Source organism: Erythrolamprus reginae, chromosome 1 (genome assembly GCF_031021105.1).
Source record: "Erythrolamprus reginae isolate rEryReg1 chromosome 1, rEryReg1.hap1, whole genome shotgun sequence".
Taxonomy (NCBI): Eukaryota; Metazoa; Chordata; class Lepidosauria; order Squamata; family Dipsadidae; genus Erythrolamprus; species Erythrolamprus reginae.
This window is the reverse complement of record NC_091950.1, coordinates 10,263,105-10,289,408: the sequence shown is the minus strand read 5'-3', so window position 1 is coordinate 10,289,408 and position 26,304 is coordinate 10,263,105. Positions and strand designations below refer to the sequence as shown.

Here is a 26,304-nt window from a genome sequence, read left to right as displayed (position 1 = left end):
TCCTACCCTCAAAACGTCGCTGCAGAGCACTGCACACCAAGACAACTAGACACAAGAACAGTTTTTTCCCGAATGCCATCACTCTGCTAAACAAATAATTCCCTGAACACTGTCAAACTATTTACTCAGCCTGCACTACTATTACTACTAGTTTTTTCTCATCATTCCTAATCACCCATCTCCTCCCAAGTTTGACTGTATGACTGTAACTTGTTGCTTGTACCCTTAAGATTTGTATTAATATTGATTGTTTCTTCATTGCTTATTTGACAATCATTAAGTGTTGTACCTCATGATTCTTGAAAAATGAATCTTTTCTTTTACTGAGAGCATCTGCAACAAAGAAAAAATCCTTGTGTGTCCAATCACACTTGTCCAGTAAAAAATTCTATTCTATTCAGTAGAACAACCTTGAACATTTTAAGCCACGTGGACTTCAACTCCCAGAATTCCCCAGCCAGCTGGCTGGGGAATTCTGGGAATTGAAGTCCAAATGTCTTAAAGTTGTCAAGATGGATAACCATGGTCTATGGTGATTCAGAGGCTCAGCCACCCAGTAGTTCGTGAGGACAACACAAAGTTAGGTCAACCACCCAACCATTGGACCACGCAGGTTGGACTCACCTTCTCCAAGTAGTTGAATTCCATCGCAATCTCTCTGAAGAAGAAGTAGACATGGTTCTTCCACTCCACAGCATGGACAAAGTAGGGTTCTAGACAGGGCGAGGGAAGAAAATAGAGGAGAACTTTTAGAACTACGCAGCTTCTGCTCAGGCAATCTCACTCTACTCACAAGAGCCTACAAAACTTTTGCCAGACCCATCTAAGACTACTGCTCATCTGTCTAGAACCCATACCACATCTCAGACATCAACACCCTTGAAAATGTCCAAAGATATTTCACCAGAAGAGCCCTTCACTCCTCCACTTGAAACAGAATATCCTACAAAAATAGACTAACAATTCTGGGCCAAGAAAGCCTAGAACTACGGCGCCTAAAACATGATTTGAGTATCTCCCACAAGATCATATGCTGCAATGTCCTACCAGTCAATGATTACTTCAGCTTCAACCGCAACAACACAAGAGCACGCAACAAATTCAAACTTAATACGAACCGCACCAAACTTGACTGTAAAAAATATGATTTCAATAATTGAGTTATCGAAGCGTGGAACTCATTACCGGACTCAATTGTGTCAACCCCCAACACTTCTCCCTTAGACTCTCCACGATTGACCTCTCCAGATTCCTAAGAGGCCAGTAAGGGGTGTACATAAGTGCACTGGTGTGCCTTTCGTCCCCTGTTCAATTGTCTTTCCTTTCTTTCACCTATCTTATATATTCTCTTCCTTTCATATATCCTCTCCTCTAAGTTCACTTTCACCCTCTTTTATATTATCACATGTCTATTTTTCTTCCTATGTATTTGTGTATTGGACAAATGAATAAATAAAAATAAATAAAATAAAAAAACTAAGGAGAAATTTCCTGACAGTTAGAACAATGGAACCGCTTGCCTCCAGACGTTGTGAATGCTCCGACATTGGAAGTTTTTAAGATGTTGGATAACCATTTGTCTGAACCATGTCTAAACCGCTCCAAACGTGACTGAAGGAAATACGACTTTAGTAAACGAATAATTAATGCATGGAACTCACTACCTGACTCTGTAGTATCATCACCTAACAGCCAAAAGTTTACCCTTAGACTCTCCACTGTTGACTTCTCCCGATTCCTAAGAGGTCAGTGAGGGCCGTGCATAAGTGCACCAGCGTGCCTTCCGTCCCCTCCCTTAATGTTTCTCTCTTACTAGGACCATGTATATAAACATTGTGATATCTTTGTATACCACCAATACGTACTTGACAAAACAAACAAACAAACAAACAAACAAACAAACAAATAAATGAAATAAATAAATGTTTAAAAAGTGGTGTAGGGTTTCCTGCCTAAACAGCGGATGGACTAGAAGACCTCCAAGTTCCCTTCCAATTGTTATTATTATTATATTGCAAAAAATATAAGACAGGGTCTTATTTTTGGGAAAACACAGTGTCTGTCTCTCTGTCTGTCTGTCTCTATCTATCTATCTATCTATCTATCTATCTATCTATCTATCTATCTATCTATCTATCTATCTATCATCTGTTTTCTATAATCCATCCATCCATCTATCCCCACCATCTCTCTATTTATCATTTGTCTATCTGTATCTATCTGTTTTTCTGTCTAGCTATCTAGAAACATAGAAACATAGAAGACTGATGGCAGAAAAAGACCTCATGGTCCATCTAGTCTGCCCTTATACTATTTCCTGTATTTTATCTTACAATGGATCTATGTTTATCCCAGGCATGTTTAAATTTAGTTACTGTGGATTTACCAACCACGTCTGCTGGAAGTTTGTTCCGAGGATCTACTACTCTTTCAGTGAAATAATATTTTCTCACGTTGCTTTTGATCTTTCCCCCAACTAACTTCAGATTGTGTCCCCTTGTTCTTGTGTTCACTTTCCTATTAAAAACACTTCCCTCCTGGACCTTATTTAACCCTTTAACATATTTAAATGTTTCGATCATGTCCCCCCCTTTTCCTTCTGTCCTCCAGACTCTACAGGTTGAGTTCATTAAGTCTATATCTATCAATCCTCTGTATCTCTGTTTGCCTGTCTGTCTAGCTCTTTCTATCATCTACCTATCTACCTATCTATCTATCTACCTACCTACCTTCCCATCTATCTATCTATCTATCTATCTATCTATCTATCTATCTATCTATCTATCTATCTATCTATCTACCTACCTCCCGTGTTTCCCTGAAAATAAGACTCTATCTTCTATTGTTTTGAACCCTGAAATAAGCACTTGGCCTTATTGCCATGCAAAGCCCGATTGGTCTTATTAAGGGATGTCTTATTTTGGGGGGGGGGGGGGAAACAGTGTAGCTCTCCAAGGATTCTCCTGGAATAACATTCTAGAATTAACATTCCGGAATAGCAGACTTGGTTGTTCGACGTGTCTCCTCCGTTGACTTTTCTCAAGGCTAAATCCATCCTGGGACCTCGAGTTTGCTCCGTTGATCCTCCCTCGGGCCCTTGACTACGATTCTCACGCAGGGGACCCGGTCTGTGGTGTTCTCATCAACATGAACGCACGACTTCCCTCCGGTTAAGAAAAACATCTTCCAGGGTCGAAACCAACATTGCTTCCTCTCTTGTTTTCCTTTATTTCCACCCCTCCTTTGCAACCCCGGCTGACTCATCCGCAGCCTGAGCTCCACGATATTTCCAAGGTCTTATTTTCTCTCTCTCTCGCATAGGATCATGAAGGCATTTAAAAAAATAATAACAATGTAATTGACAGGACGGGAGTCGGAGACCGAGGGCATCAATTAGCACATGAATGTACCCAATTGTGCAGAAACGGGAGTCGTCAGAGCTTGCCCATTTATGGACAATCTTGCAAACACCCCCCCCCCCCAAAACAAGACAACCAGCAGCTAGCGATTCCTGCGGCTGTGATTAAGTTCAGATGCTGTTTATCTCCTAAATAAATGAGAGTGAACGGCCGCTGGGCTCTTAGGTCTCGCTGCAAAGCGAAGGAAGCTGGGAGAATTTGATAGACAGATGGGCTGTCTGGGCAAGTGCAGAAAGCTAAGAAGATGATTCAAGGCCTGGAGACTAAAACAGGCGAACGAAGGTTATTATTATTATTATTATTATTATTATTATTATTATTATTATTTATTGGATTTGTATGCCGCCCCTCTCCGAAAACCCGGGGCGGCTAACAGCAATCATAAACAGTGTACAATAACAATCCAATACTAAAAGCGAATTAAAAACCCCTTAATATAAAAAACCAAACATACATACAAACATACCATGCATACAATTGTAAAGGCCTAGGGGGAAAAGGAATCTTAATTCCCCCATGCCTGGCGGCAGAGGTGGGTTTTAAGTAGCTTACGAAAGGCAAGGAGGGTGGGGGCAATTCTAATCTCTGGGGGGAGTTGGTTCCAGAGGGCCGGGGCCGCCACAGAGAAGGCTCTTCCCCTGGGTCCTGCCAAGCGGCATTGTTTAGTTGATGGGACCCGGAGAAGGCCCACTCTGTGGGACCTAACTGGTCGCTGGGATTCATGTGGCAGAAGGCGGTCCCTGAGATTTGGCTAGAGAAAAGGGGGACTGGGGGTGGTGGTCATGAGAGCAGGATTCCAGTAGTTGAGGGTCTGCCCCCCAAAAAGAGGGGTGGGGTGGGGGTTTCAATTTATTCTTCAAAGCACCTGCAGGCAGGACAAGAAGTCATGGATGGAAACTAAACAAGGAGAGAGGCAGCCTGGAGCGAAGGAGAAATTTTTTAAGCCGTGGAACAGCTTGCCCCCAGAAGTTGTGAATGCTCCAACGCTGGAAGTTTTTAAGAAGAGACTGAATAGCCGCTTGTCTGAAGTGGTATAGCGGACAGTTGGACTAGAAGATCTCTAAGGCCCCTTCCAGCTGTGCTCCACTGCATTGCACTGCACTCAATTCTCTATTCTATTCTATTCCATTTTCTATTCTATTCCATTTTCTATTCTATTCTATTCTATTCCATTTTCTATTCTATTCTATTTTCTATTCTATTCTATTCTATTCCATTTTCTATTCTATTCTATTCCATTTTCTATTCTATTCTATTCCATTTTCTATTCTATTCTATTCCATTTTCTATTCTATTCTATTCCATTTTCTATTCTATTCTATTCCATTTTCTATTCTATTCTATTCCATTTTCTATTCTATTCTATTCAATTCTATTCCATTTTCTATTTTATTCCATTTTCTATTCTATTCCATTTTCTATTCTATTCTATTCCATTTTCTAATCTATTCTATTCTATTCCATTTTCTATTCTATTCTATTCCATTTTCTATTCTATTCTATTCAATTCTATTCCATTTTCTATTTTATTCCATTTTCTATTCTATTCCATTTTCTATTCTATTCTATTCTATTCCATTTTCTATTTTATTCCATTTTCTATTCTATTCCATTTTCTATTCTATTCTATTCTATTCTATTTTCTAATCTATTCTATTCTATTCCATTTTCTATTCTATTCTATTCCATTTTCTATTCCATTTTCTATTCCATTCTATTCCATTTTCTATTCTATTCTATTCCATTTTCTATTCTATTCTATTCTATTCTATTCCATTTTCTATTCTATTCTATTCTATTCCATTTTCTATTCTATTCCATATTGTATTCTATTCTATTGTATTCTATTCTATTCCATTTTCTATTCCATTCCATTCCATTCCATATTCCATTCCGTTCCGTTCCATTCCATTCCATTCCATATTCTGTTCTGTTCCGTTCTGTTCCAATTCCAAACCCACCCTCCATTCCATTCCCTTCGGTTCCGTTCCGCTTCATTCTTTTCGCTCATGACTCCCGGCTTCTATAATTTGTCCCTGAGATTTTGTCAATTTTGTAATTTTAAACACACATAAGCCCACAGATGTGCATAAACCCACACACGCAGATACACACACACACACACACTCCAAGGCAACCTTTAAAATTATTCCAGAATCTTTTAATTGACTGACTGGAAGGAATAGCAGCTAAGGCTACAATTAGCTTTGTACATGTATATTTACTGAGTGCTGCAAGACTGGGAATAAATTAATAAAATATTAATTTGGCTTTAAATATTGCCTGTGTACACTTTGCCTCTAGTTTTAAGACATTTTCCAGGGATTCCTAATAAAAAAAATATATCTTGCTTTCTCAAGGATGCTCACATTCTGGTCTTGGAGCATAAACATTGCAAAACAGAGCAAAATTCAGATTATTTATTTATTTTTTAAAAAATAAATTAAAAAAACCTTCTTTTTATTCGTTCAGGCATTTGAAATCCAGCTTGTAAAGTTTTAGATTAACTTTTCCCAGTTTATATTCTATTTTGTTTTGTAGTCCTGGCATGGTGTATTTCATTCTTTTAACTGGTTTGTGAACTCTCCACAAAGCTGCAGCGCAGAAATATATGAGATGAAATAATTCTCTGCTCAAATTTCAGGGCCTTTAAGTCTCCTGTATCGATTCGGTCAGTTTATTAGGGAAGCTTTTTGATTTTTGGAGCTGGGGACTTTGCCAGCTGCCACACTGCAGTTTTTAACAAGCTGATGCCTTCCAGAGACATTGGCTAACCGAATAATAGAGTTGGAAGGGACCTTGGAGGTCTTCTAGTCCAACCCTCCACTCAAACAGGAGACTCTATAGCACTGTTTCCCAACCTTGGCCACTTGAAGATATTTGGACTTCAACTCCCAGAAATCCCCAGCCAGCAAATGCTGGCTGGGGAATTCTGGGAGTTGAAGTCCAAATATCTTCAAGTGGCCAAGGTTGGGAAACACTGCTCTATAGCACCATTTCAGACAAATAGGGGTCTTAAAAACTTCCAATGTTGGAGCATTTAAAACTTCTGGCGCCCCAAATGCTGTTGTTAAAATGAATCTACTTTTCTTTTTTTCTGCGTTTTCTTTTTTTCTCTTTTCCCTTTTTCTCTTTTCTCTTTCTTTTTCCTCCTTTTTATTTTTTTAATTTTTAATTTTATTTTTTCCTTTTTTTCTTATTCTTTTTTCTCTTTTCTCTTTTTATTTTTTCTCATTTTCCCCTCTTATATCTAGAAACATAGAAACATAGAAGACTGACGGCAGAAAAAAGACCTCGTGGTCCATCTAGTCTGCCCTTATACTATTTCCTGTATTTTATCTTACAATGGATATATGTTTATCCCAGACATGTTTAAATTCAGTTACTGTGGATTTACCAACCACGTCTGCTGGAAGTTTGTTCCAAGGATCTACTACTCTTTCAGTAAAATAATATTTTCTCATGTTGCTTTTGATCTTTCCCCCAACTAACTTCAGATTGTGCCCCCTTGTTCTTGTGTTCACTTTCCTATTAAAAACACTTCCCTCCCGAACCTTATTTAACCCTTTAACATATTTAAATGTTTCGATCATGTCCCCCCTTTTCCTTCTGTCCTCCTATACAGATGGAGTTCATGAAGTCTTTCCTGATACGTTTGATGCTTAAGACCTTCCACCATTCTTGTAGCCCGTCTTTGGACCCGTTCAATTTTGTCAATATCTTTTTGTAGGTGAGGTCTCCAGAACTGAACACAGTACAGAACTGAACACAGTATTGCAAATGTGGTCTCACTAGCGCTCTATATAAGGGGATCACAATCTCCCTCTTCTCTTTTTTATTTTTTCTCATTTCCCCCCTCTTATCAACAACAACAACAACAACAACAACAACAAACAACAACAACAGAGTTGGAAGGGACCTTGGAGGTCTTCTTAGTCCAACCCGCTGCTTAGGCAGGAAACCCTACACTACTTCAGACAGATGGTTATCCAACATTTGCTTTAAAACTTCCAGTGTTGGAGCATTCATAACTTCTGGAGGCAAGCTGTTCCATGGATTAATTGTCCTGACTGTCAGGAAATTTCTCCTTGGTTCTAAGTTGCTTCTTCCTTGATTAGTTTCCACCCATTGCTTCTTGTTCTACCCTCAGGTGCTTTGGAGAATAGGTTGACTTATTTCTTCTTCCTGTTTTTTCCAAAGGATGCCAATTACAGAAAGATATTCTTGGGAAAGAAGTTATGCCTCTCCTTTTTTAAACTCCACAACCCGCAAAACCCCTTTGCGTCCAGCGTTCCTTACCTTTTAAACCACTTGGAGTCATGCTTCACTGTGCGCAGAGTGGGGCTGTCTCCCAGGCTGCGGTAAATCACTGCGTCGATGGCCAGGAAGTCCGTCACCGTGGCCGTGAAGAGCATCCCTCCTACCCAGAAGAAAGAGAGAGAAAAGAAGGAAGAAAGTAAGAAAAGAAGTGCTAAAGAAATCATGACAGCAAAAAATGGAAAAGAGTTGGGGGCAAGTGGGTCTTCTCCGGGTCCCGTCAACTAAACAATGCCGCTTGGCGGGACCCAGGGGAAGAGCCTTCTCTGTGACGGCCCCGGCCCTCTGGAACCAACTCCCCCCGGAGATTAGAAATTGCCCCCCACCCTCCTTGCCTTTCGTAAGCTCCTTAAAACCCACCTCTGCCGCCAGGCATGGGGGGACTGAGATGCTCTTTCCCCCTGGGCCTTTACAATTTCATGTGTGGTATGTCTGTATGTATGTTTGGTTTTTTATATTAATGGGTTTTTTAATCATTTTTAGTATTTATTGGATTATTATTGTACATTGTTTTATTACTGTTGTTAGCCTCCCCGAGTCTCCAGAGAGGGGCGGCATACAAATCCAGTAAATTAAATAAAAAAAATAAATAAATAAAATAAATATTTGTGGCTCAGGGATGAACAGTGGGGGGTTTTTTGCAGACATTTCATGATCCAGCTATGTAACATCATCAGATGTTATCTAGAAGGGAGTGGAGTTTATAGTTTATTATTAGATTTGTATGCTGCCCCTCTCCGAAGACTCGGGTGGGCTTGTTCGTGATGAGAATGCGGAGGAGCGAGAGGAGGATAAAAGGACTATATGGTCCTTGATGCTCTCCGAGCTTGGTTGTTGTCTTGCAAACATTTCATGACCAAACTAGGGAACAACCCTCAGTGCTAGGGAGGTGGTGGGGTTTATCTGGAGAGGAGGTGGAGGAAGACCTAGAGGAGTTTGTTCTCTGAGCTTGCTTGTTTTCTTGTAGACATCCCATTACCAAACTAGGTAACATATCTAGGGGGAGTGGGATTTGTAGAGAGGAGGAGGAGGAGGAAGAAGAGGAGGAGAAGGGGGAGGAGGGGGGAGGAAGAGAAGAAAGAGGGGAAGGAAGAGGAGGAGGAGGAGAAAGAGGAAAAGAGGAGGGGGAGGAGGAAGAGGAGGAAGAAAAGAAGGGGGAAGAAGAGAAGAAAGAGGGGGAGGAAGAGGGGGGAGGAGGAGAAAGAGGAAAAAGAGAAGGAGGAGGAGGAGGAAGAAGAGGAGAAGGATGAGGAAGAAGGGGGAGGAAGAGAGAAAGAGGGGGAGGAAGAAGAGGAGGGGAGAAGGGGAAAAGAGGAGGAGGAGGAGGAAGAAGAGGAGGAGATGGGGAGGAAGAGGAAGAAGGACGGGGAGGAAGAGGAGGAGGAGAAAGAGGAAAAAGAGGAGGGGGAGGAGGAAGAGGAAGAGGAGGAAGAGGAGAAAGAGGAAAAAGAGAAGGAGGAGGAGGAGGAAGAAGAGGAGAGGATGAGGAGAAGGGGGAGGAAGAGAAGAAAGAGGGGGAGGAAGAAGAGGAGGAGGAAGGGAAAAAGAGGAGGAGGAGGAGGAAGAGGAGGAGAAGGGGAGAAGAAGGACGGGGAGGAAGAGGAGGAGGGAGAAAGAGGAAAAAGAGGAGGGGGAGGAGGAAGAGAAGAGGAGGAAGAGGAGAAAGAGGAAAAAGAGAAGGAGGAGGAGGAGGAAGAAGAGGAGAAGGATGAGGAGAAGGGGAGGAAGAGAAGAAAGAGGGGGAGGAAGAAGAGGAGGAGGAAGGGGAAAAAGAGGAGGAGGAGGAGGAAGAGGAGGAGAAGGGGAGGAAGAGAAGAAGGACGGGGAGGAAGAGGAGGAGGAGAAAGAGGAAAAAGAGGAGGGGGAGGAGGAAGAGGAAGAGGAGGAAGAGGAGAAGGGGGGAAGAAGAGAAGAAAGAGGGGGAGGAGAGGGGGAGGAGGAGAAAGAGGAAAAAGAGAAGGAGGAGGAGGAGAAGAAGAGGAGAAGGATGAGGAGAAGGGGGAAGAAGAGAAGAAAGAGGGGAGGAAGAGGGGGAGGAGGAGAAGAGGAAAAAGAGAAGGAGGAGGAGGAGGAAGAGGAGGAGGAAGAGAAGGAGAAGGGGAGGAAGAGCAAAGGACGGGGAGGAAGAGGAGGAGGAGGAAAGAGGAAAAAGAGGAGGGGGAGGAGGAAGAGGAAGAGGAGGGAAGAGGAGAAGGGGGAAGAAGAGGAAGAAAGAGGGGGAGGAAGAGGGGGAGGAGGAGAAAGAGGAAAAAGAGAAGGAGGAGGAGGAGGAAGAAGAGGAGAAGGGATGAGGAGAAGGGGAGGAAGAGAAGAAAGAGGGGGAGGAAGAAGAGGAGGAGGAAGGGGAAAAAGAGGAGGAGGAGGAGGAGGAAGAGGAGGAGAGGGGAGGAAGAGAAGAAGGACGGGGAGGAAGAGGAGGAGGAGAAAGAGGAAAAAGGAAGGGGAGGAGGAGGACGGAGAGAGAGAGGAAGAGGAGGAAGAGGGGAGAAGAGGGAGAAAGAGGGGGAGGAGAGGGGGAGTAGGAGGGCGGACGGAGGAGAAAGCAGAAAAAGAGAAGGAGGAGGAGGAGGAAGAAGAAGAGGAGAAGGATGAGGAGAAGGGGAGGTAAGAGAAGAAAGAGGGGGAGGAAGAAGAGGAGGAGGAAGGGGAAAAAGAGGAGGAGGAGGAAGAGGAGGAGAAGGGGAGGAAGAGAAGAAGGACGGGGAGGAAGAGGAGGAGGAGAAAGAGGAAAAAGAGGAGGGGGAGGAGGAAGAGGAGAAGGGGCGAAGAAGAGAAGAAAGAGCGGGGAGGAAGAGGGGGGAGGAGGAGAAAGAGGAAAACAGAGACAGGAGGAGGAAGAGGAAGAAGAGGAGAAGGATGAGGAGAAGGGGAGGAAGAGAAGAAAGAGGGGGAGGAAGAAGAGGAGGAGGAAGGGGGAAAAAGACGGAGGAGGAGGAGGAAGGAGGAGGAGAAGGGGAGAAGAGAAGAAGGACGGGGAGGAGGAGGAGGAGGGGAGGAAGAGGAGGAGGAGGAAGAGGAGGAGAAGGAAAGGAGGAGGAGGAAGAAGAGTTGTTGTTGTTTGGGACCATCAAGGAGTCGAATCTGGAATTTGGGGGGAACTATTTCCAATGTTATTAAAGGCAAACAAAATAAATGCTCCCCAGGCTTCCTAAGCCCCTTCAGGAAGGCTTTCTGGGGGAAAGGGCATCACTTGGAGATCTTAGGAAGAGAGGCGACGGTAAGAAGAAAATTTCATTTTCATTTTTAACACAATGAAGAAAAAAACCCCACCCCGAAACCCAGCAGACCTTCCTTCCAACCGCCACTGACCTGTAAAGAGGCCAACGTTGGCGTGCTTGGGATCATACGGGCACCGGGCCATGCCGCTGATATTGTCCCCCATCGGTTCCAGATAGTCCAGCTAGAAGAGAGGGAGAAAGACTTAGAACCTACACAGAAACTCCAACACAAGAGAGACCAGGACTGGCTTAGCTTTGGTAACAAGCTCTTAGGCTTACAAATCTTTGTAGAGCAGATTTGAGAGGCATGGGGTAGGTCAAAAAAGTCAAGATGGTGGCCATGGTGAACATCAAAAGCTCTCCTGGTTTTTATTTTTAATAAAAAATGTGCATCACACCACTGTAGCTGACGTACGGATTATTCCTTCTCCATTTATTTTTTAATCTATTATTTATTAATTGGATTTCTTTCTTTCTTTCTTTCTTTCTTTCTTTCTTTCTTTCTTTCTTTCTTTCTTTCTTTCTTTCTTCATTTATTTATTTATTTATTTATTTATTTATTTATTTATTTATTTATTTATTGGATTTGTATGCCGCCCCTCTCCGGTAGACTCCGGGCGGCTAACAACAATAATAAAAAACAACATGTAAATCCAATACTAACACAACTAAAAAACCCTTATTGTAAAACCAAAACATCCCTACAAACAAACATACCATGCATAAATTGTAAAGGCCTAGGGGGAAAGCGTATCTCAGTTCCCCCCATGCCTGGCGGCAGAGGTGGGTTTTAAGGAGCTTACGAAAGGCGAGGAGGGTGGGGGCAATTCTAATCTCCGGGGGGAGTTGGTTCCAGAGGGCCGGGGCCGTCACAGAGAAGGCTCTTCCCCTGGGCCCCACCAAATGGCATTGTTTAGTTGACGGGACCTGGAGGAGACCAACTCTGTGGGACCTAACTGGTCGCTGGGATTCGTGCGGCAGAAGGCGGTCCCGGAGATATTCTGGTCTGGTGCCATGAAGGGCTTTATATGCCACCCCCCTCTGAGGACACTGGAAGAATTTAAGGAATTTAAGGAAGAATTTAAGAACCCACCCAACGTCTACAGGCAGTCCTCAACTTACAACCAGGAGTGGGAGTCAGCCGGTTCGGACCAGCTCGGGCAAACCCGGATGTTAATTTGAATCTGGTCCACTGAATTGGTTGTTCCAAGGAGTGGCTCACCCTGCCCTCACTGCCCCTTCCCTCCCAGAAGTCTCCACAAGGCCCATTTGGGTTGCCATGTAAGTGCAGAGTGAAAAACACCCTCCCCAGACAGCCATTTGTCTATAATGATTCAGGGTCTCCTGCTTGAGCAGGGGGGTTGGACTAGAAGACCTCCAAGGTCCCTTCCAATTCTTGCTCGTCAAGGTTCAAGGCCACCCGATACCCACCCACCTGGGCGGAAACAGAGGGAGGACTTGCCAGGCTGGCACAATCTGAGTGGGCAACATGACAAGCTGTTAATTGATCATCAATGTCTGCACCCAGGCTTGACACTGTTATTCTGTTAATTCAGACAGAGAGACAGACAGACAGGCAGGCAGGCAGGCAGGCAGACAGAGATAGGAATGGGCAGCTGAAAAGAGAAAGGGAAGGAAGGAAAATGAAAAAGAAGGAAGGAGGGGAGGGAGGGAGGGAAGCAAGAAAAGAAGGGACCAAGGAAGGAAGCAAGCAAGCAAGGAAGGATGGAAGCAAGGAAGGAAGCAAGAAAAAAAGGAAGGAGGGGAAGAAAGGAGGGAGGGAAGGAAGGAAGAAAGAAAGAAAGGAAGCAAGCAAGAAAGGAAGCAAGGGAAAAAGCAAGGAAGAAAGGAAGCAAGAAAAGAAGCAAGCAAGCAAGGAAGGATGGAAGCAAGGAAGGATGGAAGCAAGGAAGGAAGCAAGAATAAAGGAAGGAAATAAGGAAGGAAGCAAGCAAGAAAGAAAGCAAGCAAGGAAGGAAGGAAGGAGGGAAGAAAGAAAGGAAGGAAGGAAGGAAGGAGGGAGGGAAGGAAGAAAGAAAGAAAGGAAGCAAGCAAGAATAAAGGAAGGAAATAAGGAAGGAAGCAAGCAAGAAAGAAAGCAAGCAAGGAAGGAAGGAAGGAGGGAAGAAAGAAAGGAAGGAAGGAAGGAAGGAGGGAGGAAGGAAGAAAGAAAGAAAGGAAGCAAGAATAAAGGAAGGAAATAAGGAAGGAAGCAAGCAAGAAAGAAAGCAAGCAAGGAAGGAAGGAAGGAAGCAAGAAAAAAGGAAGGAGGGAAGAAAGGAGGAGGGAAGGAAGAAAGAAAGAAAGGAAGCAAGCAAGAAAGGAAGCAAGGAAAAAGCAAGGAAGAAAGGAAGCAAGAAAAGAAGCAAGCAAGCAAGGAAGGAAGCAAGCAAGGAAGGATGGAAGCAAGGAAGGATGGAAGCAAGGAAGGAAGCAAGAATAAAGGAAGGAAATAAGGAAGGAAGCAAGCAAGAAAAGAAAGCAAGCAAGGAAGGAAGGAAGGAGGGAAGAAAGAAAGGAAGGAAGGAAGGAAGGAGGGAGGGGAGGGAAGGAAGGAAGAAAGGAAGGAAGGAAGGAGGGAGGGAGGGAAGAAAGGAAAGAAGGAAGGAGGAAGGAAGGAAGGAAGGAAGGAAGAAAGGAAGGAAGGAGGGAGGAGGGAAGGAAGGAAGGAAGGAAGGAAGAAGCAAGGAAGGATGGAAGGAAGGAAGCAAGGAAGGAAGGAAGGAAGGAGAGAGGAAGGGAGGGAAGGAAGGAAGAAAGGAAGGAAGCAAGGAAGGAATGAAGATGGTTTGGATAAGTGGTTGGACTCGAAGATCTCCAAGGTCCCTTCCAGCTCTTGATGGATGGATGGATGGATGGATGGATTGTAGTTGTCAGCTGTCAAGTCATGCAGAGGACATTTAGGGACCGGGATCAGGTACTCACACTGTAATCGGAGCAAACGGGGTTGAAGGCATTTGTACCGCACACAAACAGCACGTTGTCGTTGCGTAGAAGAAGCACTTTAATAAAATTCCGGCATTCTGCCTGAAGAGAGAAAAATATTTACAGCGTATAATTCAGTGAGGTTTTCCATGGAAGCTTTTTTGGGGTGTTGACGTTTTTATCAGTTTATCACAACTACAAAGAGAAAGAAATAAGAAAAAGAAAGAGAAAATAAGGGAGGAAAAGTAAAAGAGGGGGAAAAGTGTAGGGTAAAAGCAAAAATAAAAAAAAGCATTAATTTCCAACTCCTTTTTGTTGTGGTTAGCTCTGGCCCAGCTCCTGCCCCAAGGACCGTGGATGTGGGGGAGACATCCACATGCTGCAGGCCTATTTTGCCCCCCGGTGGAATCTGCTGATGAAGGCTCCTCTGACCAAGAAGACAGGAGTGACAGGGGAGGAGGAGAATGTGGCAGACAGCTCAGAAGGAGATCAATTATCTAGCTCCTCCTTGGATTCAGAACAAGAGTTAATGATACAGCCACGCATGCGGAGAGCGATGCATAGGCAGCAACAACTGAGAGATTATTATCAAAGAAAATGAGGCCACCTGTGGTTGGGTGGGGCTGTGGTCATTAGTGAGGCTGCTATAAAGAGCAGCCTGTGGGTTTGGCCATTGTGGAGGATTATCTGATCATTGTGTTTCGTGACTGCTTTACTGACTTTGACCTTTTGTGTGCTGATTTTTCCCCGCTTTGAAACTAAACCAGAGCAAAGTGTGTTTCACTTTGTGAAAGAAGAAGGACTGTGAATTGCCTCACTGCTGCAAGCTAAGTATCTCAGAACTGATAAGGGACTTGTACAAATTACCAGTTTGTTTGGAGACGAGTGCTCTTTGCTATACCAAAAGAGGGCTTAGGTTAAGTGAATTTTCATTATAAAGAACATTGTTTTGAATTTTCAAACGTGTGTGTGTCTGAAATTTGTACCTGTGAATTTTTGGGAGGAGTCTATCAGAGAGCTCGACAGAACACTTTTGGGCACAGGTAATACCACACCACCTCATTTTTTAAAACTTTTATGTAATAACATATGACTAATCCTCGACTTATGGCTGCAATGGAGCCCCCAAATTTCCGCTGCTCAAGCGAGACAATCCCTTAAGTGGATTCTGCCCCATTTTACAACCTATCACCGTTGTTAAGCAAATAGCTGCAGCTCTTCAATTAACAACTCGGTGGTTACGTGAATCTGCCTTCCCTTCGCTGGTCAGCAGGTCTCAAAGAGGAATCATGTGGCCTTGGGATACCGCGACCGACATAAACGAGGAGTCCGAATTTGGATCAGTTTACCGCGGGGATGCTGCAGTGGTCGTAAGTGTGAAAAATGGTTGTAGGTCACTTTTTCCAAGGCCTTTGTTGTTCTGATCAAGCTGAACTGCTCCAAAAAGCTCTCTTTTCAAGGCTTGGATTTTCAAAGTAATAAGTCTTTATAATCAACTAAACATGAGCCAACAATGTGCAGCAGCAGCTAAAAAAGCCAACACAATCCTAAGCTGCATCAACAGGGGAATACACTCCAAGACCAGGGAAGTCTTAATACCACTCTACTCTGCCCTGGTCCGACCACACCTGGAGTACTGCATCTAGTTCCGGTCACCACACTTCAAAAGAGACATTGAAACTATGGAGAAGGTGCAGAAAAGAGCAACCAAAATGATTAGGGGACTTGAAACCAAGACTTACGAAGAGAGATTGCAGGAACTGGGCATGGATAGCCTAGAGAAAAGGAGGGCCAGAGGGGACATGATGGCTGTATACAGGTATATGAGGGGTTGCCACAGAGAGGGGGGGCACTCTATTCTCCAGAGCACCAGAGGGCCGGGCGAGGAACAACGGCTGGAAGCTGACCAAGGAGAGATTCAACCTAGAAGTAAGGAAGAACTTCCTGATGGTCAGAGCGATCAACCAGTGGAACAACCTGCCTGCGGAGGTTGTGAACTCCCCAACTCTGGACACTTTCAAGAGGAGATTGAACTGCCATTTGGCTGGGGTGCTTTAGGATTCCTGCTCAGGCAGGAGGTTGGACTTGATGACCTGCATGGTCCCTTTCAACTCGATCAATCAATCAATCAATCAATCAATCAACCAACCAATCAATCAATCAATCAATCAACCAACCAATCAATCAATCATGTCTTTAAACAGCACAACAGGCAAAATGGAAATCCATTTTCTGAACTTCCGGTTTGCCTGTTGTGCTATTTTTCGCACTCTGGAGCTTTTAGGGAAGGTTTCCTGAGGTCTCTGGAGTGAGAAAAATAGCCCAACAGTGTTCTGTCTGGGTCACTCCAGAAGCCAATACCAACCCAAAAAGAGAAGCCAGACACACTGGTAAAAGGCAAAGGCAGTTTTATAAAATTCAAGAAAAACACAGATAACAGAAAATGTCCTTACAAACAGGAAAATGCTGTATCTTCAGATATATCCACGAAGGCCAAAAGTCCATGCAGCAATACAGAATTCTTGCTGCCAAGCCGAGGCTGTAGATAGCAGACCTATACCTCCCACGGATCTTCCAAAGCTGCTGGGCCACAAGCCAGGAACAGAGACGCCGAGAAACAAGACAGCATAACGCCACGCCAAGCTGATAACACTCCACATGGCTTCAAGGGCTTGCCTGCCTTTTAAACCCTGCTGATGAGAACCACACCCAAACCCAGCTGTTTCTAATTCAATGGTGATAATATTTCTTTAACTGCTCCTTTTGTTGCTCTGAACGTCTCTGTCTCATATCAATGACAGCTTGTGCATCATCACCTAATGACTCCAAGCTACTGGCTGGGGAGAGCCCCCCCCGGGGCTCTCATGCTGTTCTCCTTCATCCCATTCCTGATTTTCCTCTCCCCCGTCCGATTGTTCAGCCCCCTCCTCTGCGCTGTCATCCTCCTCCGGGCATGGAGCCAGCAGAGACACAGCCAGTCCCTGAGCAGCCTCAGGCTGAACCACAACAAACAGGAAATCGGAAGTCCATTTTCTGAACTTCTGGTTTGCCCGTTGTGCTGTTTTTTTGCACTCTGGAGCCTTCAGGGAAGCTTCCCCGAAGTCTCCGGAGGGCGACAGGGCCTTCCCCAAGGCTGAAAATCAGCTGACTAGTGCCCACATGCATGCTAGAGCTGACATAGCCTTACGTGCCCTCCAATATGGCTCCGCAGGCCACAGATTTGCCATTACGGGCCTAGAATATTCAGGCTGGTGCCGATGTTGTTGGTACATGGCATCCTTAAAAAAAAACACAGTTCCCCACTCCACCCCTTCTGTTAGAAACATGCCCGTTGTTTTCCAAGCCAGGTTGTTCTTCTGCCGTTGCCGAGGGCGGAAACGATGTTATTTTGGACTCGTAGCTTCTCATCTTCTCCCAAAGAGCCTTTTGTGCTTTTTCTGGAGATAATATTCATTGTCCTTTAGCTTCTGTAACCCAGCACCTTTCCTCCCCCCACCGTCTCCCTAGTTTCTATGGTTGCAGAAGAGACCGGAGGAAAAAGAGAGAAAGGGGAAAAAAAAAAGATATTCTTCATAAGGAAAAAGAAAAAAATAGAAACACACACACACAAAACCGAGTGTGTGACTTCCACCATTCCTTCTTTTCAATGTTGGTTTTTTCCGCCATTTAAATTTTTTTTATAGAAAGCTTCGTGTTTTGGCCGACGGAGGAGATTGAAAAAGGGACCATTTAACTCGCCGAGCTGGAAACGGATTCAAATTTATCCAAAAATGAATATCCAGAGGTTGGAGGCTGCCTGTCCAAAGAAGAATCTGTTTTCAGGCATAGAATATAGAATCGTAAGAGCTGGAAGGGACCTCGGAGGCCTTCTAGTCCAACCCCCCTGCTCAAGTGGGAGGCCTGATTCCATCTTTGTCAAACGGTCCCGTGGTCTCTTCTTCAAAGCCTCCCACGATGGAGAACCCACAACTTCTGGAATCCACTGATTTATTGTTCTCTTGATCAGGAAATTTCCCCTTCGTTCTTGGTTGCTTCTCTCCATGATGTTCCCCATCTGTTTCTTCTTAATGGTGTAGCCCGCCCACGCCCTGCACAGTTGATTACGGATTCTGAGGATCGAGACATGGGTATGTTTTGTTATTCTAGGCCAGTGTATAGACCCGAGTCTGATAGCGAGGAGCTTTGAGAGGGTGTGAAGTCACAGGCTGAAAACCAATCAGAGCCTGTAGCACCTCCAGAGGTGCCCATGAGTGAATCAGGAGAAGAGGAGGAGCCTCTTCTTGATGCCAGAGTATGCAGAAGTGTCAGAAGGCAAGAGTGGCTGAGCAGGAGGAACACTTGGCCACGCCTTGTGGCTATTTAAGGGTGGGCCTTGTGAGAAATCATTGCAGAAGTCAACTTTTGAATGTGAGCAATGACTGCTTGGATTTACTGCATGCTCTTTTTTCATATTTTATTTATTTACTTATTTAGTCCAATACACAATGAGAGTTTTAATGGGTATATATATATATGTGACCAGGCGGGAGTGGCTTGAACGATCATCATCGTTCAAGTGAACTGTTATTGCTGTATGATGCCTTTTCATTAATGTTGGGCAAACCCAACGAAGTTTGGGTTCGGGTTCGGCACCCAAATTTTTTAAAAAGTTCGGGTTTGGCATCCGAACCTGAGCCCGAACTTTTGCCGAACTTTCGAGTTCAGTGATTGGGAAAGCGCCAGGAAGCGCCGTTGCCCAGCTGTCACCTTCCAGAACAGTCGGGGCGCTTCCCGGCGCTTTTCCGAACCCGAACTTTTGCCGAACGTCTGGGTTTGGCATTCAGGAGACCGCCGAGAAGCGCCCCGGCTGTTTCTGAAGGTGACAGCTGGGCGGTAGCACTTCCCAGAACAGCCGGGAAGCTTCGGATGGTCAGGAGGTGCAAAAGGAGGTGGGGAATCCCACGAGGGGATTCCAGGGGCGGAGCTTTGACGTCACTGAGACATCCTTCCTGGAGTCCCTGTTTCAGATGGCCAGGAAGGACATCTCAGTGATGTCAAAGCTCCACCCCTGGAATCTCCTCGTGGGATTCCCCACCTCCTTTTTCGCCTCCCGCCTGGCCAACAGCTCCCCGGCTGTTTCGGAAGGTGACAGCTGGGCGGCGGCGCTTCCTGGCGCTCTCCCAAACCCGAACCTGAACTTTTGCAAAAATTCAGGTTCGGGTTCGGTATACCGAACTGCGCAAAGTTTGATATGAACCCGAACTTTGCAGGTTTGGTTCGCCCAACACTACTTTTCATCTCAGCTGTGGGCTGAGTGAGGGTTTCGCGAAGGGAAAAAGTCCGCAGCCCAGACTGCTTCAGTGCGGTGTGGCTCTCCTGGCCTTTGGGAGGTAGCTGCGTGAGGCTGGAGGGGAGCCGGGCAGAAGAGAGGGAAGCTTGTCTGAGGCCAGGAAGGAGGAAAGAGGAAAAAAGAGAGGAGCGCACAGCAGCAGCAGGGAAAAAAGGAGAGCCGAACTGAGACTGGTAATCCAGGAAGTTACTGCCGCCGGTCAGCTGGAGCTGGGCATGTAGCTTCATTTCCGCTGGTGGAACTGCGTTCCACCCCGTCCTGCCTGCTGCCCATCCCTGGTCCCAACCCACCACCTCTCCAGGGACGCCGATCAGCCATCCTACAAGTCACATCCTTGCTCGGATGTCATTCCTGGTTTCCATTCCTTCTGAACACAATAACGTTGCATGCTCTACAAATCACCTTTTTCTCCAGGTGTGGGAAGCAACCGCACACGAGCCGCGATAATGGCCCTCATTTTTCCCAACGCAAATTGAATCATGAACCCTTAATGCCCGTCACTGCAACAAAACCTCTAATCCCCAGCCCTTTTCTCCTCTCGGGGGGGAAATCGTTCTTTGCTGGTGCTAAGCGAGGTGGTCTCCAAGAATCACCCCCTGGGCCCTCTGCAGAGTCTCCTCCCGGGCAAACATTTTAACATCCAATGTGATTTATTAACAGCCCGGCTTAATTGCTTTTGTAATTAATTATTTCTGGTCTGTTGATCGGAACAGACACATCGCGTAATCAGTGCGAAATCCAATTTCCAGATTCTATTAACACCTCGCCGGGTTGCAGAGATGACAGAAGTGTCTGGTCCCAGAGGGGTGGGGGTGGGTGGGATGGCAGATCTCAAGGGGTCTCGAGGAGGGGGGGGAGGGTGTCATTTGTGGGGAGATGCTGTGCGTCTCCTGGCTCCAATGCGGCAAAGTGCTCTTTACATGGGGCTGCCTTTGAAAAGTGTTCGGAAACTTCAGATCGTGCAGAATGCAGCTGCGAGAGCAATCATGGGCTTTCCCAAATATGCCCATGTTACACCAACACTCCGCAGTCTGCATTGGTTGCCGATCAGTTTCCGGTCACAATTCAAAGTGTTGGTTATGACCTATAAAGCCCTGCATGGCACTGGACCAGATTATCTCAGGGACCGCCTTCTGCTGCACGAATCCCAGCGACCAGTTAGGTCTCACAGAGTGGGTCTTCTCCGGGTCCCGTGAACCAAACAATGTCGCTTGGCGGGACCCAGGGGAAGAGCCTTCTCTGTGGCGGCCCTGGACCTCTGGAACCAACTCCCCCCAGAGATTAGGATTGCCCCCACCCTTCTTGCCTTTCGTAAGCTGCTTAAAACCCACCTCTGCCGCCAGGCATGGGGGAATTAAGATACACTTTCCCCCTAGGCCTTTACAATTTTATGCATGGTATGTCTGTATGTATGATTGGTTTTTATATAATGGGGTTTTAACTGTTTTTAGTATTGGATTATTGTCATATACTGTTTTATTACTGTTGTTAGCCGGCCCGAGTCTGCGGAGAGGGGCGGCATACAAATCCAATAAAAAAAATAAAAATAACTAACTAACTAACTAACTAACTAACTAACTAACTAACTAACTAACTAACTAAATAAATAAATAAATAAATAAATAAATAAATAAATAAAGTGATAGGAGCCCAGTGGGCTTGCTTACCTAAATTCCTTTCTCTCCTGATTTATAAGTAGCAGAGAGAAGCGATCTTCTGTGAAATGGGAAAGAAATTTAAATGTGTGTGTGTGTGTATGTGTGTGTATAGGGAGAATCGGGGTGTCACCACAGGTCCAAATTTGGTACAGATACCATTTTGGATAGGTTGTGTGTTCTCTGATGGGCTGGATAATGGATTGGATTCAATGCATTTGGAATAAAACCTGGGGAGTGGGAGGTTGTGATTACAGGAGGGTAGCTGGGGAATCTTGTTTTAGTAGGGGAAGATTTAATGCTGTGTTTTTCCTGAATTGGCAATTTTAAGATGGATGGACTTTGACACCCATAATTCTCCAGCCAGCGTGCCTTAAAATGGCTGGACTTCAACTCTTAGCCTTCTCCAGCTAGTATCCTTTAAGATGGGTGGACATCAACTCCCAGAATTCAGCAGCCAGCATGCCTTAAGATGGGTGGACTTCAACTCCCAGAATTCCCCAGCCAGCATGCCTTAAGATGGGTGGACTTCAACTCCCAGAATTCCCCAGCCAGCATGCCTTAAGATGGGTGGACTTCAACTCCCAGAATTCCCCAGCCAGCATCCTTTAAGGCAGAGGCCTTCAAACGTGGCAACTTTAAGACTTGTGGACTTCAACTCCCAGAATTCCCCAGCCAGCATCCTTTAAGGCAGAGGCCTTCAAACGTGGCAACTTTAAGACTTGTGGACTTCAACTCCCAGAATTCCCCAGCCAGCATCCTTTAAGGCAGAGGTCTTCAAACTTGGTAACTTTAAGACTTGTGGACTTCAACTCCCAGAATTCTGGGAATTGAAGTCCACAAGTCTTAAAGTTGCCAAGTTTGGGGACCCCTGCTTTAAGGTGAGTGGACTTCAACTCCCAGAATTCTCCAGCCAGCATGGTTTAAGACAGGTGGACTTCAACTCCTAGAATTCCCCAGCCAGCATCATTTAAGTCTAAGATGCAAAGATTTTCAGGTCCAAATTTTTGCCACCATGCTTTAAGATATGTGAACTTCAACTCCCAGAATTCCCCAGGCTGCACATGCTTTAAGATAGATGCATTTCACAACTCCAGCAATGCTGCCCGAGGACTCCTGGGAGTTGAAGTCCACCCCTCGCAAAATTGCCAATGTTAGCATTCGATAAATATGTAACATACAGTATACTTAAAATTAAATAGGTTAGGATAGGTTGAAAATTGATTTTCAGATTTAAGAATAGGATTATTAGAATTGAAAAGTGAAGAAAAATTGCTTGGCCTGTCGTCTATTAAATCCAAATTACCTATTGAATAGACAGACTGAATAATTTGTGAGTTGAAACGTGATTTGGGATAGTAAAGTATAGTATTTTTTAATTTTTCTCCACCTTGAAAGCATACCTACACAACAACACATATACCTTCAATGAACAAGAGTATGTTAAATAAAGTTCAGGAGGGAAGTGTTTTTTAATAGGAGAGTGAACACAAGAACAAGGGGACACAATGTGATGTTAGTTGGGGGAAAGATCAGAAGCAACATGAGAAAATATGTTTTTACTGAAAGAGTAGTAGATGCTTGGAACAAACTTCCAGCAGACGTGGTTGTTAAATCCACAGTCACTGAATTTAAACATGCCTGGGATAAACATATATCCATCCTAAGATAAAATACAGGAAATAGTGAGGTCTTTTTCTGCCGTCAATCTTCTATGTTTCTATGTTTCTACGTTTGTAAAATCTCTTGTATAAAAATAGTAACTTTTATAGAAGAGATTTTCCAAACATATTCTTATTCATTGAAGGTATATGTGCTGTTGTGTATGTATGCTTTTAAAGTGGAGAAAAATAAAAAAAAAAGTACACACAAAATTGCCACTGTTGAAAAACACCACAGTAAATTCTTACAGCCTTTCCTTTCCTACTCAAGAGTTGTGTTAAAGGATTTCATTTTCTTGGAGAAACCCCCCCCCCCCACTCTTTGAGTGCACTGAATTGAAAAAATAAAAATAAAAAAGACCGTATTGGCCGTCGGCCATCCCTGTTCTCCATTATTTCGTCTTCCTTCTATTTTTTTTTTCTCATCTACAAAATGGTCGTAATAAGATGGGGGGAAAAAGGGAGGAAGAAAGAGGCGAGATATGACTTTAAGCGACGGAGCGGGTTCCCGGCCGACTTGCCAGGAAAAACAATTAATATACAGTAGTTGCTCTTGGACCACAAAGGCAGTTGGCTCTTTGCAGGTGCAAAATATATTCACGACAGAAGTCTAACCAAATTAACACAAGGATGGTTTTCATATTTTCTGCCTGTTACCCAGCAAGGCAAGTGCAGATTGCCCCGACCTCCTGCTACTATTTTATTTATTTATTTATTTATTTTATTTATTTATTTATTAGATTTGTATGCCGCCCCTCTCCGTAGACTCGGGGCGGCTCACAACAATAACAAGAACAATGTAAGAACAAATCTAATAATTTAAAAACGCTAAAAACCCCATTATCCCAGCGACCAATTAGGTCCCACAGAGTGGGCCTTCTCCGGGTTCCGTCAACTAAACAATGTCGGTTGGCGGGCCCCAGGGGAAGAGCCTTCTCTGTGGCGGCCCCGACTCTCTGGAACCAGCTCCCCCCAGAGATTAGAACTGCCCCTACCCTCCTCGCCTTTTGCAAACTCCTTAAAACCCACCTTTGTCGTCAGGCATGGGGGAACTGAGATATCTCCCCTGGGACTATACAATTTATGTATGGTATGCTTGTGTGTATGTCTGTTTAATAATGGGGTTTTTTAATATTTTAAATTGTAAATTATTAGATTTGTTATAAACTGTTTTTATTGTGTTGTGAGCCGCCCCGAGTCTACGGAAAGGGGCAGCATACAAAACTAATAAATAATAAAAATAATAATAATAATAATAATAATAATAATTATTATTATTATTATTATTAAAAGCAAACATACACATAAACATACCATGTATAAACTGTATAGGTCTGGGGGAGATGTCTCAGTTCCCCCATGCCTGACGGCAGAGATGGGTCTTAAGAACTTTATGAAAGCCAAGGAGGGTGGGGGCAGTTCTAATCTCTGGGGGGAGCTGGTTCCAGAGGGTCGGGGCCACCACAGAGAAGGCTCTTCCCCTGGGTCCCGCCAAGCGACATTGTTTAGTCGATGGGACCCGGAGAAGGCCAACTCTGTGGGACCTAACCAGTCGCTGGGATTCGTGCGGCAGAAGGCGGTCCCGGAGATATTCTGGTCCGATGCCATGAAGGGCTTTATAGGTCATAACCAACACTTTGAATTGTGACCGGAAATTGATCGGCAACCAATGCAGACTGCGGAGTGTTGGTGTAACATGGGCATACCTTGGGAAGCCCATGATTGCTCTCGCAGCTGCATTCTGCACGATCTGAAGTTTCCGAACACTTTTCAAAGGTAGCCCCATGTAGAGAGCATTACAGTAGTCGAACTTTGAGGTGATGAGGACATGAGTGACTGTGAGCAGTGAGTCCCGGTCCAGATAGGGCCGCAACTGGTGCACCAGCCCCCCCCCCCCTCGCCACAGCTGAAAGATGTTTCTCTAATGTGAGCTGTGGATCGAGGAGGACGCCCAAGTTGCATCACGAAACTTAGTACCGGGAATAATACATGCATTAATGGGAATAAGGAGATCGCTGACCATTTCAATAGCTACTTCTGTTCAGTTTTCTCAAAAGACACCTTACAAAATAATACTATAGAGGGATATAGCATTGCTTCCAGCTGTACGGATTCAGCTCCAGTGATCTTAGAAGCCGATGTCTTAGAAGAACTTGAACGATTAAAGATAAATAAGGCAATGGGTCCAGATGGCATCCACCCCAGAGTTCTTAAAGAACTCAGATCTGTCATTACTATCCCCCTGACTGATTTGTTTAACCAATCCTTGTTAACAGGAGAAGTTCCTGAGGATTGGAGAATGGCCAGTGTTGTGCCTATCCACAAGAAGGGCAGTAGAGAAGAAGCTGGTAACTACAGGCCAGTTAGCTTGACATCAGTTGTAGTTAAAATGATGGAGATTCTACTCAAAAAGAGGATAAATCAGCACCTAAAAAACAATAACTTATTGGACCCAAATCAGCATGGCTTTACTGAAGGCAAATCATGTCAGACTAATCTCATTGATTTCTTTGACTATGTCACAAAGGTGTTGGATGAAGGTGGTGCCGTGGATATTGCCTACCTGGACTTCAGCAAAGCCTTTGATATGGTTCCACATAAAGAGCTGATAGATAAATTAGTGAAGATTGGACTTAATCCCTGGATAGTTCAATGGATTTGCAGCTGGCTGAAGCATAGACATCAGAGAGTTATTGTTAATGGCGAGTATTCTGAGCAGAGTCAGGTTACAAGCGGTGTGCCACAAGGGTCTGTTCTGGGTCCTATTCTTTTTAATATGTTTGTGAGTGACATAGGGGAAGGTTTGGTAGGGAAAGTTTGCCTATTTGCCGATGACTCTAAAGTGTGCAATAGGGTTGATATTCCTGGAGGGGTCTGTAATATGGTAAATGATTTAGCTTTACTAGATAAATGGTCAAAGCAATGGAAACTACAGTTTAATGTTTCCAAATGTAAAATAATGCACTTGGGGAAAAGGAATCCTCAATCTGAGTATTGTATTGGCAGTTCTGTGTTAGCAAATACTTCAAAAGAAAAGGATTTAGGGGTAATAATTTCTGACAGTCTCAAAATGGGTGAACAGTGCAGTCAGGCGGTAGGGAAAGCAAGTAGGATGCTTGGCTGCATAGCTAGAGGTATAACAAGCAGGGAGAGGGAGATTATGATCCCGCTATATAGAATGCTGGTGAGACCACATTTGGAATACTGTGTTCAGTTCTGGAGACCTCACCTACAAAAAGATATTGACAAAATTGAACAGGTCCAAAGACGGGCTACAAGAATGGTGGAAGGTCTTAAGCATAAAAAGTATCAGGAAAGACTTAATGAACTCAATCTGTATAGTCTGGAGGACAGAAGGAAAAGGGGGGACATGATTGAAACATTTAAATATATTAAAGGGTTAAATAAGGTTCAGGAGGGAAGTGTTTTTAATAGGAAAGTGAACACAAGAACAAGGGGACACAATCTGAAGTTAGTTGGGGGAAAGATCAAAAGCAACATGAGAAAATATTATTTTACTGAAAGAGTAGTAGATCCTTGGAACAAACTTGCAGCAGACGTGGTAGATAAATCCACAGTAACTGAATTTAAACATGCCTGGGATAAACATATATCCATCCTAAGATAAAATACAGAAAATAGTATAAGGGCAGACTAGATGAACCATGAGGTCTTTTTCTGCCGTCAGACTTCTATGTTTCTATGTTTCTATGTTGCGGACCCTCTCTGAGGGGGTCAATAAGGGTTATGGACGGACAGATGGAATTGTCCCTGGGAGGC

At 44.4% G+C, this 26,304-nt stretch overlaps 1 protein-coding gene across 1 annotated transcript in view; it reads right to left on the bottom strand.

Moving 5' to 3' along the window:
• Window positions 1-26,304, bottom strand: part of SEMA6B (semaphorin 6B) — a 98,553-nt gene that overhangs the window by 41,141 nt on the left and 31,108 nt on the right. Inside the window, exons 5-8 of the mRNA XM_070732103.1 lie at window positions 13,880-13,981; window positions 11,046-11,136; window positions 7,722-7,839; window positions 625-715 (exon numbers count right to left, since the gene is read on the bottom strand). Of these exons, the coding sequence (XP_070588204.1) occupies window positions 625-715; window positions 7,722-7,839; window positions 11,046-11,136; window positions 13,880-13,981 (402 nt within the window). The remainder of the gene's footprint in view (window positions 1-624; window positions 716-7,721; window positions 7,840-11,045; window positions 11,137-13,879; window positions 13,982-26,304) is intronic.